The sequence below is a fragment of the Phacochoerus africanus genome, chromosome 14 (assembly GCF_016906955.1).
Source record: "Phacochoerus africanus isolate WHEZ1 chromosome 14, ROS_Pafr_v1, whole genome shotgun sequence".
Taxonomy (NCBI): domain Eukaryota; kingdom Metazoa; phylum Chordata; class Mammalia; order Artiodactyla; family Suidae; genus Phacochoerus; species Phacochoerus africanus.
The window spans coordinates 33,623,497-33,636,105 of record NC_062557.1 but is presented as its reverse complement, the minus strand read 5'-3'; the positions used below and the strand labels follow the sequence as shown (position 1 = coordinate 33,636,105).

Genomic DNA, 12,609 nt, shown 5'->3' with positions numbered 1-12,609 from the left:
GGGAAAACTGAGAGGTTGAGAGAAGTTTAATAACTTGCCCAACATCACAAAGCTGGTTAGAGGCGGCACTGGGATTTGAACCCAGGAGTGTGACTGGACACCAGGGCTCTCACCCCTTTGCCACCTGGCCCGGACACCTCACCAACTTCCCTACTCTTTAAGCTTTAAGCAACGAGGACCCAGGAGGATGCTACATTGTGTAAGGTCCCCATATATTGAGCATCATCACTTGGGATAGGAAAATGCATTTCACTTCCCTGTCTTTAATTAAAAAGACTTTGAAATGTTGGAACAAAGGGTCTCCCTGTTCTGACCTCTCTCACCTCTGGTCTGGGATAAACTCAAGCAAACTGGGCTTCTTTTTAGCCCGGGGCCAGTCTGGCTAGTCTATTAATAGCACGTTGTCTGGGAAGAGCAGAAACTACTAAGACAATTCTACCCGTCTCTCTGTTTATGGAAAGAAAAAGACAGAGGAGACTTGCAGGCAAAGGATTCTGGGCGGCATATATAATCCAGACTTGATGGGCGCCCCCGGGTCCCCTTTTCCTGGCAGGGCAGAAAACCCATGAGGCAGGACCCACCTCTCACTCGGCAAAGTGTGAGATGCCACATGTGGTACCAACCCCATAATGACAGCCAAGCTGAAAAACATTTATGCCAATGTCAGGAACAAGGCGAAAGGGACGATAGCTCTTGTGTTACCGTGCTGGGATGGGATGAACTTTGTCTTTTGAAAATTCTCTCTTGCGGTTTTCTCACTACCTTTACAGTTCAAATTGGATGAACCGTAAAAGCGCACAGCATTGTTTGACTAGGGAATAAACGTGCATGGTGCAAAAACTCAAAAGGTAAATGATATACTACTTTCCTGTATCTCTGGACCTCAATGGTCACTTAATCCTCTTCCCCAGAAGCAAATGCTATTTTTAGTAAATTATGTATATTTACATCCATACGGATTTGTGCATAAAACACATCTGAGTCCTTACCATAGCCAGAGACTATTTGAGGTACTGTATACTTATTAACCAATGTAAGTCTCACACTAACCGGATGTCATCATTCCTGTTATAGAGATGAGGACTGAGTCCCAGAGAGGGGAAGGAACTTGCCCAGGGTCACACAGCTATTATGTCACCAAGCTTAGGTTCACACATCAGCTGTCTGACTCCAGAGCGTGTGTGCTTAGCCACTGTGCCATGCTCACGAGCTGTTACCAATTTTGTGATTATCATTTTCAGAAATATCCATGCACAGGCAAATATGTATTTTGTGTGTGAAGGGAGGGAAATTTTTAGGTCTTAAAAATTCAAAGATTGTAATTTTTTGTTTGTTTTTGCTTTGTTTTAGGGCCACACCTGCGGCATATGGAGGCTCCCAGACTAGGGGTTGAATCGGAGCTGTAGCTGTTGGCCTACACCACAGCCACAGCAAGGCCAGATCCGAACCACGTCTTTGACCTACACCACAGCTCATGGCAATCGGATCCTTAACCCACTGAGTGAGACCAGGGATCGACCCCACAACCTCATGGTTCCTAGTTGGATTTGTTTCCACTGCGCCACGATGGGAACTCCCAAAGATTGTAATTTGTCTAAAAAAGTTCAACAGGCAGTTCTTTAAGAGGGAATGGGACAGAGCTAAGGCCACTGGGCACTGACCGCTTGCTCTGGGCTTTTCATAGGTTGACTCATTAACTCTTACAGAGCCGGTGTGTTGCCTCCATAAGAGAGTGAAACAGGGCTCACAGCCCTTCCGAGACTGCCTGTGATCAAAAGTCCACGGGAAGCTGGGACCCAAACCAAGGCTGGGCAGCCCTAAACTCAGGCTCTGTTCCCTGTGACAGAGACACAGATGGGCCAGGGAATGTCCTCCAAGCTCAAAGCCCAAACAGAAGCCCAGGTCCCGAGCTGCACAATCACGGAGGCTCCCCGAGTCCCAGCAGGAGGCAGCCACCCGGCCCTGGTCCCCGGAGGTCAGCCCTCTACGGGACCCTAGTAGCACCGTGATGCTGAGAAACGGGAAGTTTTTACTTAGGTCACTAAGCTGAAGGTTCCTCTCTCCTCAGGCCTCGGCGCGCTGCCCTTGCTGAGATCTTAAACCCTGTGAGAGTCAGAGCCAGGCCACTACGGGAACAGGGCTGAACAAAAGCTCCATTGTCCCCTTCCACAAAAAAAAAAAAAAAAAAAAAGCTGTTTCTGGGTCAATGCAGTGGCTGACCCTGGGCCCACTCCCTTTCTGCTTCTGTGGGCCCCAGCCAGGAGGGAGGCAGGAAGGCCAACTACCTCACCACCTTTTCGGTGCCAGGGCTTCTATTCGGCAGGAAAGGAGTTTCAGATTCACCCTCCGGCTGGGACCCCGCAGGGCATCCAGGGGTCAAACGGCCTCAGCTCCCCTGCCAGGCGCTGCAGGCTCCATGTGAGTCCAGCCTGCAAAGGAAGTAGGTGAAACCAAGCCCCCACGTTGATGGATCGCTCAAGAGACGGTGCCGGCATGGGTGCTTCCGGAATGTCGTTAGCGCAGGGAAAAAAAAAAAAAAAAAATTCAGGCGTGCTCCTTGCTTTCCTGTCAGAAATAAAATTAAGGTCTCAGATCGATGCTGCCAGGGCTGGGGGAGCTGCGGGCATCTTTAATGGTCTCCTCTCCATGTTTGCAAATTCACGGTCCCCTTCAACCCTGCCCTTCTAATTGGTTATTTGCGAGGTCATGTTTGCACCAATTTCTCGGGAAGGCTAATGGTGTTTATTTAACGAGAAAATAAAATGTGCAGACAGCTCTGGAGGCTCGGCTCTGAGAGATGGCTCGGGATGGGTGGGGGGAGCTCTCTCCCCTCTGCTCCCCTCCTTCACCCTCTCCGTGGCTGCCCTCCCTCTGGAGGAGGTCCTGAGATGGGTCAGGTGACAGGATAGGTCAGGTCTTGAGGGGTCTGTGTTGGGGGCCAAGGGGGCGGGAGCCAGGCTGCATGGCCCCTGGGCAAAAGCCCTGAAAGACTGTCTTCAGCCTCACAGGGGGGCACCCCTCAAGTAGCCAGCTTTAGCACCAGCCCCCCCGGGAGCACAGATGCCAATGGAGAGGCAAGTGGCTGTCCATTCTGGCCACCGTGGGATGTGGCAGTTCTTCCTCCTTCTAACGGAAGTGTGTCCAATGTCAAGTCTGCTTACGTTTTCCAGCAGCACCTCTCCAGGAACCCAAAGGTGGCAATCAATGTCCATGTCACCGCCACACCCCTGGCCACCCACCCAGTCTCTTCTATCCAGGTGGGACTGGGGAAGACTTGGGTCATGCTGCGTTTCTGCCCCATTCAAACATTCCAAGTTTATCAATACCTTTCTTAAGCAGGTGCCCCACACGGCCACCGACAGATCCCATCATGGGCTCACCTGATCTGACCTCTACTTGCATGAAAGAGCCTGCATGGCTAGGCTGCTAGGCTGAAGGCTCTGTCCCACCAAGACCCTTCGCCTGTGACAGCCCAGCAGACTTCCTGTCGCCTAGGCTTCCGACTCAGGTGCAGAACTGGGATCCAGAGCCATAATGATGAGCTACTGGCTTCCAGGTCGCCAGGAAACACCTCAATACATCTCAGACTTGGGCTAGAGTGTGATGGGTACCTAATGGCATCGGTAACCAGCACAGGGACAAGAGGGCAGATCTGTGAGGTGGGGGAGAAGGAAAAGGCATGATGCCAGCAGGGTGGACCCCGTTGCAAACCCACCTCCATCCCCCGACCTTGGGTCCGGGTGTTCTATGGGAGGCCCCATGTCGCATCAGGAAGGTGTCCTCACCGCAGCGGTGATTCTGCAAACCCTTATCATGCAAACCCTTCTCTGCCCCATCCAACAACCCTTTCCCACCCAGAAGGACTTATCCTCTTTGTCACATGTGTCGGCCACAAAGGCCCAACCCTGTCTCCCAGGTAAATAAAGTCAAAACAGAATCTCATCAGGAAAAACGCACACACATTATCTTTGACATCCCACACCTACAAATGAAGCCACGTCCTTTTATTTTTAATTTAATTTACGCCTTTGGTGAAACTCTTTTTCCATTCATTCCCCCTCCCCCTTGGGAAACAGGCATCAATAAACAAACAACCGCAGTGTGATTTTTTAATCATTTTTAGCATACATGAGAGAGTCAGTCTGGACTTGGGAGGTCAATTTCAAAAGTGAGTGTCTGGCAGGTAGTCACGACATTAAGGGCTGTTTTTTCTCCTAAGAAAGGCATTATCTTCTAGCCCGGCTTTAGCTACATCTTACAGACACTGTTTGGTTTTTTTTTGTTTGTTTTAACTTCATTCATTTATTTATTTATTTTTGTCTTTTGTCTTTTTAGGGCTGCGCCTGCGGCAAATGAAAATTCCCAGGCTAGGGGTCTAATCAGAGCCATAGCTGCTGGCCAGCAACGCCAGATCCAAGCCGTGTCTGCAACCTACACCATAACTCACGGCAATGCCGGATCCTCAACCCACTGAGCAAGACCAGGGATCGAACCTGCGACCTCATGGTTCCTGGTCGGATTCGTTTCTGTTGCGCCACAACAGGAACTCCCAGGCACTGTTTTCATAAATAAACCCATCACGCAAATGATGGAGACCTGAAACTTCGGTCAACTGCTTTTTGGGATAGAGATGCTGTACAAGCTTCCTGGGAGAAGCCAAGCTCAGTCCGGCTGCCTTGAGGTGAGCCTGCAGAAAGCTGTTCCCTCTGGCCGCCAGGCCCACCGGGGCACCCTTCTTCCAGCCTGGCAGCGCTGGACAGGCCCAGCCGCCCCAGGAAAGGACTCTGTGTGCAGGGAGCCAGCTGGGATGGTGCTCTGTGAGGGGGACAGGGCCTCAGAGCTGCTGTTCCTTTCCAAAGCCATGAGCATTGCACTTAATAAAGCAACTGCTAACAGTCCGGAGAGCAGTCATCCATCACACAGATTTTTCCTTTTCTCTCGGTGGATCCTGTTCCCGATTCCGGAGCAAACAGGCCTGCTGGGTGATGGAAGCCTCGGGGAGGGAGAAGGCCTGTCCCCAGGTGCCTCCTTTGTACTCCGCCAAAAAGCACTCCCTCCCCAGCTGACCCTCCCCAGGCCACCTGAGAAGCTTCAAAGACACTCGTCTCATTTTCTGCGAGGCCTCCAGCCACCTGGCTGGTGCCCCAGACTTAGAGGGACCTGGCAGAGCCGGCCCTGACGTCAGAGAGAGGGGGCACAGCTGAGGCTCCCCTGGAAAGAGCTCCTGGGGGGCTCCCTACCCCCCCCCCCGCCAAGGAAGTGAGTGGGAGATGCATTTCAGCAGCCAGTCTCCCCACCATCCACCTTCTCAAACAGGGCTGATGTGGGGAGAGGGGAGAGAGTGCTGAAGCATTTCACCTTCCCTCCTGCCCCCTGGCTCTCAACCAGCCGCCCACCAACAATCAAATTAGAAGAGACAGCACCGTGTGGCTTCTTCCCTCCCTGCCCACCTCCAGCCCCGCTCTGGGATCAATACCAATGCTGCATTCAAGATCTTATCTGAGTTTTGCAAGGATAAAGCAACAAACTTTCCCCAATGATGAAATCCTTTGATGATCAGCCCCATATTTTTCAGCCCACCCCTAAGAATGTTTAGAGAGCAAATGAAATGACTCTGAAAAGACTGGAAAGCTACCATTCTCTGCCCCCCACCCCCACCCCCAGGGCACAAGTCATTTCTGAGAAGGCCAGGGAACGAAGCGACGGGCGGGGCCACTGAAAGCTCGGCCCCTCACCAGGCTGCAGGAACCTGCCCTGCGGCATTCCCGAGCTCCACACCCCTTAGTTTCTCCATCTGAAAATGGAGGAACACTGTAGTCCAGCACGAGGCTAGGTGTACAGAAGGACTAGTAATAAGATGTTCCCCAAGTTCCCTTCGTGGCTCAGCAGTTAATGAACCCAACTAGCATCCATGAGGACACAGGTTCGATCCCTGGCCTCGCTCAGTGGGTTAAGGATCCGGTGTTGCCGTGAGCTGTGGTGTAGTCGCAGACCCGTAGCTCAGATCCCATGTTGCTGTGGCTGTGGTGTAGACAGGCAGCTGCAGCTCCAATTTGGTCCCTAGCCTGGGAACTTTCATAGGTCGTGGGTGTGACCTAAAAGGCAAAAAAAAAAAAAAAAAACAGATGCTCCCATCCTTAAGATCACCAATTCCCCTGCTTTAAACCACTGCCTAGCCCTGTGCTTGCAGACCAGCTAAAAGCATGGGCTCAGGGGCACACAGGCTGGGTTCACATCTGAGCTTTGCACAGACTAGCGTGCGACTCTGGGCAGCTCTGTTCACCTACAGCTACCTGTCGGAAAGATCCCACAGCAGGTGCTAAGCACCTGGTATGCGGGTGCTCAGAAAGTGGCTGTTTCCACCGGGAGTGTTAACACAACCGAGTTTACGCAGAACCCGGTACCACCACAGTGTGCACTGGGATGTCGGGGTCGACGGTCCTCTTCCCCAGAGGCTGGACGATGGCCCCTGCTGGCGCCCCCTCCAGGACTTCCTCAGTTCCGGCCCACGTCACACCTGCCTCCCAGATGGGCTGCCTCCAATGACTGATCCACACACAGGAGTAACTGGGACAGCTGGAGGATCACCCTCTCTTCTAATTCCCCAGGGCATCACAGGTTGGCATTGCCCCATCTCCCAGTGAGGCTCCCATATGCCGAGCCCCACCTCAAGGATATCCCAACCTGTGACAACAGCTCCCCTTCTCAAGCTTAAAAAAAAAGAAAAGAAAAAAAGAAAAAGGAAATAACCTGGGATATACTTCCAGTTCAAAAGCCAAAAGCCAGGAGAGTTCCTGTGGCGGCTCAGTGGTTAACGAATCTGACTAGGAACCATGACGTTGCAGGTTTGATCCCTGGCCTCGCTCAGTGGGTTAAGGATCTGGCATTGCCGTGAGCTGTGGTGTAGGCTGCAGACAGGGCTCAGATCCCGCGTTGCTGTGGCTCTGGTGTGGGCCGGTGGCTACAGCTCCGATTCGACCCCTAGCTTGGGAACCTCCATATGCCACGGAAATGGCCCAAGAAATGGCAAAAAGACATTAAAAAAAAAAAAAAAAAAGCCCAAAGCCAGAAACCTATTTCAGGTCCTGGAGCTCATCACTCTCAGTTACTATATCTTCCAGAGGTGGAGCCTGAGGGGTTCCAGGAGGTTAGGAAAAGTGCTCCGGGCTAAACACCAAGGGGCAGCAGAAGCTGGAAGGCGTCCCTCTAAGGACTTCCGTGTGAGTCAGATGCCAAGTGACTGTCCTGCTTCCAGGACGGAGGCCACACACATCCCTGGAGGGCTCAGTGTCTGCTGTCCCCAGGTCTCTTTCCCACGGTGCTAAGCGCCGATGTAAACGGGGAAGAGATAAAGGCTGGTGCTTCTGTGAACAGGAAAAGCAAACTTCGGTGGAAATGTAACCAAGGGCTCCCCTTGTGCCTGGAGGACCAGGGTGGGGACAGGGAAGGAGGCGGACACTGTGGGGCAAGACGCGGAAATTCTGCCCTGACCCCCCAGCTCTGAATGGCAAGTGTAGCCTGAGTGGGGCCCGTGAGCCTGGCTGATCTGACCCCTAGAAAGCCAGACCCCGCACCTCGGGGGTTTGCCTGCACAGCCGTGGAAAACAGGTCCCAGGGCTCGCAAGTGAAAACATCACCGCCCGGGCTGCCCTGCGGGGCTGGGTGAGAAGTTGCCGGGAAGGGATGAGCAGGTGCCAGGACAGCACAGAGGGGTTAATGGCCCGGGCCTCTTTAAGCAGAAAGCTGGCGGCAGTGCCAGCCAGAGAGGTGTCCTCAAACTTCTGCCACAGCAGCACTTTCCTCTTGACAAGATAATGGAAAACAGGAAGCCGAGGAGGTGAAGGGAAGGTTGGGGCAAGGTGGCTGCAGAAGGATTTTATTTTCTTGTGCTTATCACCTGATTCCAAATGCACACTCCATCAGGCCAGGGCTGTGGGGCCTGCTTGCTCCACACCCCTGATTTGTGCTTCTACTGTGATACATTCTTTAAAAAAAAAAAAAAAATGCCTTCCTTCCCTAATGCTCTGAATCACTAAAGTATCACCCCAGCTTCAGGGCCCAGTCCAAAGAGAAACTCCTCCTCAGATGTTTGGAGGGGGCTGGAAAGCGTGTATGGGCCAAAACTCCCCGTCTACACCATGGAAGACCCATGGAAGCAGATTTCTATACAGGAGGAAACCGGCGGCAGGTGTCAGGCAGGTCCTTCCTGTCGAATATTCTACACTCTGTCCCTCTTGCCTTCTCTCCCCACCCCCCCTACCCCGTCAAGTAGCATCCAGCCGGCCTGCAGGCTGCGTCCACTCAGACCAGCTTCTTAGATGGGTGGGCAGCCTGTGCTCAGAAAGGCTTCACTCCTGGTTGAAAGCTCTACCATCATCTTTAAAAAAAAAAAAAAAAAATTTTTTTTTTCTCTTTTTAGGGCTGCACCTTGGGCATATGGAAGCTCCCTGGGCTAGAGGTCCAATCAGAGCTGCAGCTGCCAGCCTACACCACAGTCACAGCAATGCCAGATCCGAGCCGTGTCTGTGACCTCCACTGCAGCTTGCGGCAATGCCAGATTCTCATCCCATGGAGCGAGGTCAGGGATCGAACCTGCATCCTCACAGACACAATACCGGGATCCTAACCCATTGAGCCGCAATGGGAATTCCAATTTTTTATACTTTTTAAAATAAAAGACTCTGCCTTTCATCTTGTTCTGATACTATGAATTACTGAAGAAGTCCAGCACCCATCATAGGAATCCTGAATGCTGGCAGGGCCTAAGGATGTCGGGCAGGCCTTGCCTTGGCTGGGGGCAGGGCTGTGCTTACACCAGGGGCTCTGCCCACCCTGCTTCCTGCCAGCGCTGCCGGAAAGTCCTGACCTGAGCCAGTGAGTGATGACATTCCTGAAGCCACTGATCCCTGGGCCCTGGAATGACTTCCCTTCACCGAACAACAGGGAACACTCCCCTCACCCGGTCACGGAGGGACCGCTGCCCCATCCCTGCACTGCCTGGCGCCTTTGGAGAAGGGGAAGAGACTTCACCCACAGTTGGAGGCCTCTGGGGATAAGTTCCCCCGGCCCCTCCTCTGCAGTGCGTTCCGGAGCCTGACATCCTGCGTGTGAATCCAGCTCTGTCAACCACCAGCTGAGGGACCCAAGTCACCAGCCCTCTCGGTCCCTCAGACGACGACAAGCCTCTTTCCCTGCACAGCTGAGAGGGTTCCATGAGATGACTCACCCACATAGGGCCGCGCCCAGAGCAGGAGACCCCAGACACCATCATTCACTGATATTCAAACAAGAATGGGGAGGCCCCGTTATGGCTCAGTGGTAACGAACATGACTAGGAACCATGAGCGAGTGAGTTCGATCCCTGGCCCTGCTCCGTGGGTGAAGGATCCGGCCTTGCTGTGAGCTGTGGTGCAAATCGCAGACATGGCTCTGATCCCGTGTTGCTGTGGCTCTGGCGTAGGCCAGCAGCTGAAGCTCCCATTAGACCCCCCAGCCTGGGAAACTTTCATATGCAGCAGGTGACACCCTAAAAAGACAAAAAAAAAATGACAACAACAACAGCACTGCCTAGAAGCCCCTCGGGAAACCTCTAGGATTCTGAAATTCCAACACTGACCACCAGCGCCACGTTCAGATGGATCTCGCCCTCGCCGAAGACAGAGGGATAAAAACATCCACCTTAACAAACCCAAGCCCATGTGGAGATGATAAAGAGCAGGAAGCGGTCTCGTCCTGGGTGAGAGTCCCTGCTCTGACCTTGGGGGGAAGCGCCCCCTCTATGCCTCCATTATCCCATCCTCAGAACCTAGGGGAAGGTGGCAACAAGGAGGAGATGACGACAACAACGATGACAGCTACGTTTATGGCGTTGATGGACTTGGCAGCACCCTCTCCAACCATCCTATACAGAGGTATACTCAGAATAAACCGAGGCATAAAGAACGTAGGGGATTTTCCCCAAGTCGCAGCAACCGTTTGGGGGCTGCCACAAAGACCAAGTCCGAGGATGCCTGTGGAAGCACTGCTGGGAAAACCAGAAAGATTGGTGCCACGCAGGCAAAGCTCAAGGGTGACCCAGGACCACCCATCACGGGCACCACCTTCCACTGGCTCCTTGGCCCTCACTCCAGACAGAGCACTGCACTGCAGAAGACAAAGGCGATCGGGCTCCCCCTTGTCTTCTCCCCTTGCCTCGCCCCACTCCTCATCCTCCAGCCCCTCCCCATCCATTCCCAACACAGACATCACGGACGGCCCGGTTTTCCGCCTTGCCTGTTAAGGATGCTGTAGATGGATGCGGGAGATGCCAGATTCCCAGGCGCACTCAGGACAGCCCCCTCCTTCTCCCACCCCCGCCAGCATCCGACCCACCCCACTCCTTCCTCCCTTTCCCCCAGCCTGCCTGCTCAGAACTGGAGAGACGTACCGTCAGCCCTGGGTAACTGCTTCTAATCACAGGTGACAGCAAGAATGTAAACAACACAAGAAACATCGAAATGCAATCCAAGTGCCGAGGAAACGCTGCTCGTTGGAGCCTTCTCTCAAGAACACTGCTTCCTGCCACCACCTCCCCCTTCGGAAACCCTCCTATCATCATCCCCCGGTTAACAGGAACCCCAGAAACCAGGAGCTTCCTGAGAACAGAAGGATGGAACACAAAACCCTACCTTTTGACCCTGCTTCCTCTGGGGAGGATTTTCGAGATTTGTCCAATTTTCTTTTAAAAGCAATCATTTCAATGTCTTCTTTTTGGGGGGGGTAACAGAGGTCAGAGACCCCTTTGGGAATCTATTCAAAGCTACAAAGACTCTCCCAAGAAAAACATAAAACATTTGCACGTCATTTCAAGAGTTCATAGACCCAAAGATACGACCCGTTTTCTTCCCCCCTTTTTTTTGTCTTTTGTCTTTTGTCCTTTTAGGGCTGCACCCATGGCATATGGAAACTCCCAGGCTACGAGTCTAATCGGAGCTGTAGCCACCAGCCTATGCCACAGCCACAGCAACACCAGATCTGAGCCACGCCTGCGACCTACACCACAGCTCATGGCAACGCCAGATCCTTCACCCACTGCACGAGGCCAGGGATCGAACCCACAACCTCATGGTTCCTAGCCGGATTTGTTTCCACTGCGCCAGGACGGGAACGCCAACGACCGACCCGTTTTCTAAAACATGGACAGGACGGTAAGCGCTCAGGAGAAAATATAAGGAGTGCAGACGGCCTGGAAACATCCAAGTGTCACGGAAGGGCGTTTCCAAGTCCCAAGTCACAGCACACAACGAATAAACCTACGACGAGGCTTTGTTTTTCCCCTTTAGACTGACAGTATCTACACCACCTCCTTCAATGCAAATTGAGAACCCAACTGAGTCACTGCTGTGAATCATTTCCACTGGGAGCGCGGGGTGCCGTGGTTTCGCAAAGACTGAGGAAGCCAGGACTGGAAGTGTTATCAGGGCGCATGTTGGGTGTGGCTGCATAATTAGACGCCAGCTCACCATCCGACAAGGGAGTGGTGTGTGTTAACTGTCCGATATCCACGCTCGCTGCAGTCGTGGCCCCCCCATTAATACAGATCTACCACGGACGTCACCCCCCACCCGCCCGATTTTGGAGTTGTCACTGTGTCGTTTGTCTGGAGGATTGGGGGTGAGAAGAGGTGGAAGCCAGGAGAGGACGAGGGGCGACCTTCTCCCACGGGGGCACTTACCTCTGTGCCTGTTGGTCGTCTTATCAAACATCAGCATTGCATCCTCCACCTGCAAAGCAAACAGAGAGTCTGCTTCATAAAGGAATTTCAACAAAAGATACAAAACAGTAAAAATGGGGGGGGGGGCAGTCTCCCTTACAGAAGAAACTATTTGAAAATACAAATATTAGGAAAAAAAGGAGTTCCCGTTGTGGCACAGCAGAAATGGATCCAACTAGGAACCATGAAGTTTGGGGTTCGATTCCTGGCCTCGATCAGTGGGTGAAGAATCGGCATTGCCCTGAGCTGTGTTATAAGTCGCAGACGCAGCATGGATCCTGCATGGCTGAGGCCGGAAGCTGCAGCTCCAATTAGACCCCTAGCCTGGGAGTTTCCATATACTGCAGGTGCAGACCTAAAAAGCAGGAAAAAAAAAAAGAAAAAAGAAAAAAAAATCACTGTCTTTCTAACCTAGCACGGCCACAGTTAACATCTGTTGCACTGCCCGTCAGTTTTTGCTTTAAAAAAAAAAAAAATCTATGCCTATTTTAATAGTTTAAATCATACTGTATATGGAATTTTCCCTGTTCTTTTTTAAGATAACAGTGCAACATGGCAAACAATTCGCAGATTATAACCACCATGCATACTATTGTCCTATTTTTTCATTGTGGTTTATTTAATACACGTAACATAAAAATTGCCACCATAACCATTTAAAAGTAGCGTTGAGGGGTATTAAACACATTCGTAACGTTGCACTATCCTCATCACCGCTCATCTCCAGGACTTTCTTCATCTTGAAAAACTGCAACTGCAACCCCATTAAATTGTAACTCCCCGCCCCCTCCGTCCTCTCAGCCTACGGCAGCCACCCGTCTCTACGTCTGTGACCACTCCAAGTGCTTTGTATAAGG

At 52.3% G+C, this 12,609-nt stretch overlaps 1 protein-coding gene across 3 annotated transcripts in view; it reads right to left on the bottom strand.

Moving 5' to 3' along the window:
- The window catches only part of MSI2 (musashi RNA binding protein 2), a 441,294-nt gene that overhangs the window by 147,268 nt on the left and 281,417 nt on the right, over positions 1–12,609 (bottom strand). For all 3 annotated transcript variants that reach the window (XM_047758360.1, XM_047758358.1, XM_047758359.1), the window contains exon 7: positions 11,714–11,762. In XM_047758360.1, coding sequence (XP_047614316.1) covers positions 11,714–11,762 — 49 coding nt within the window. The remainder of the gene's footprint in view (positions 1–11,713; positions 11,763–12,609) is intronic.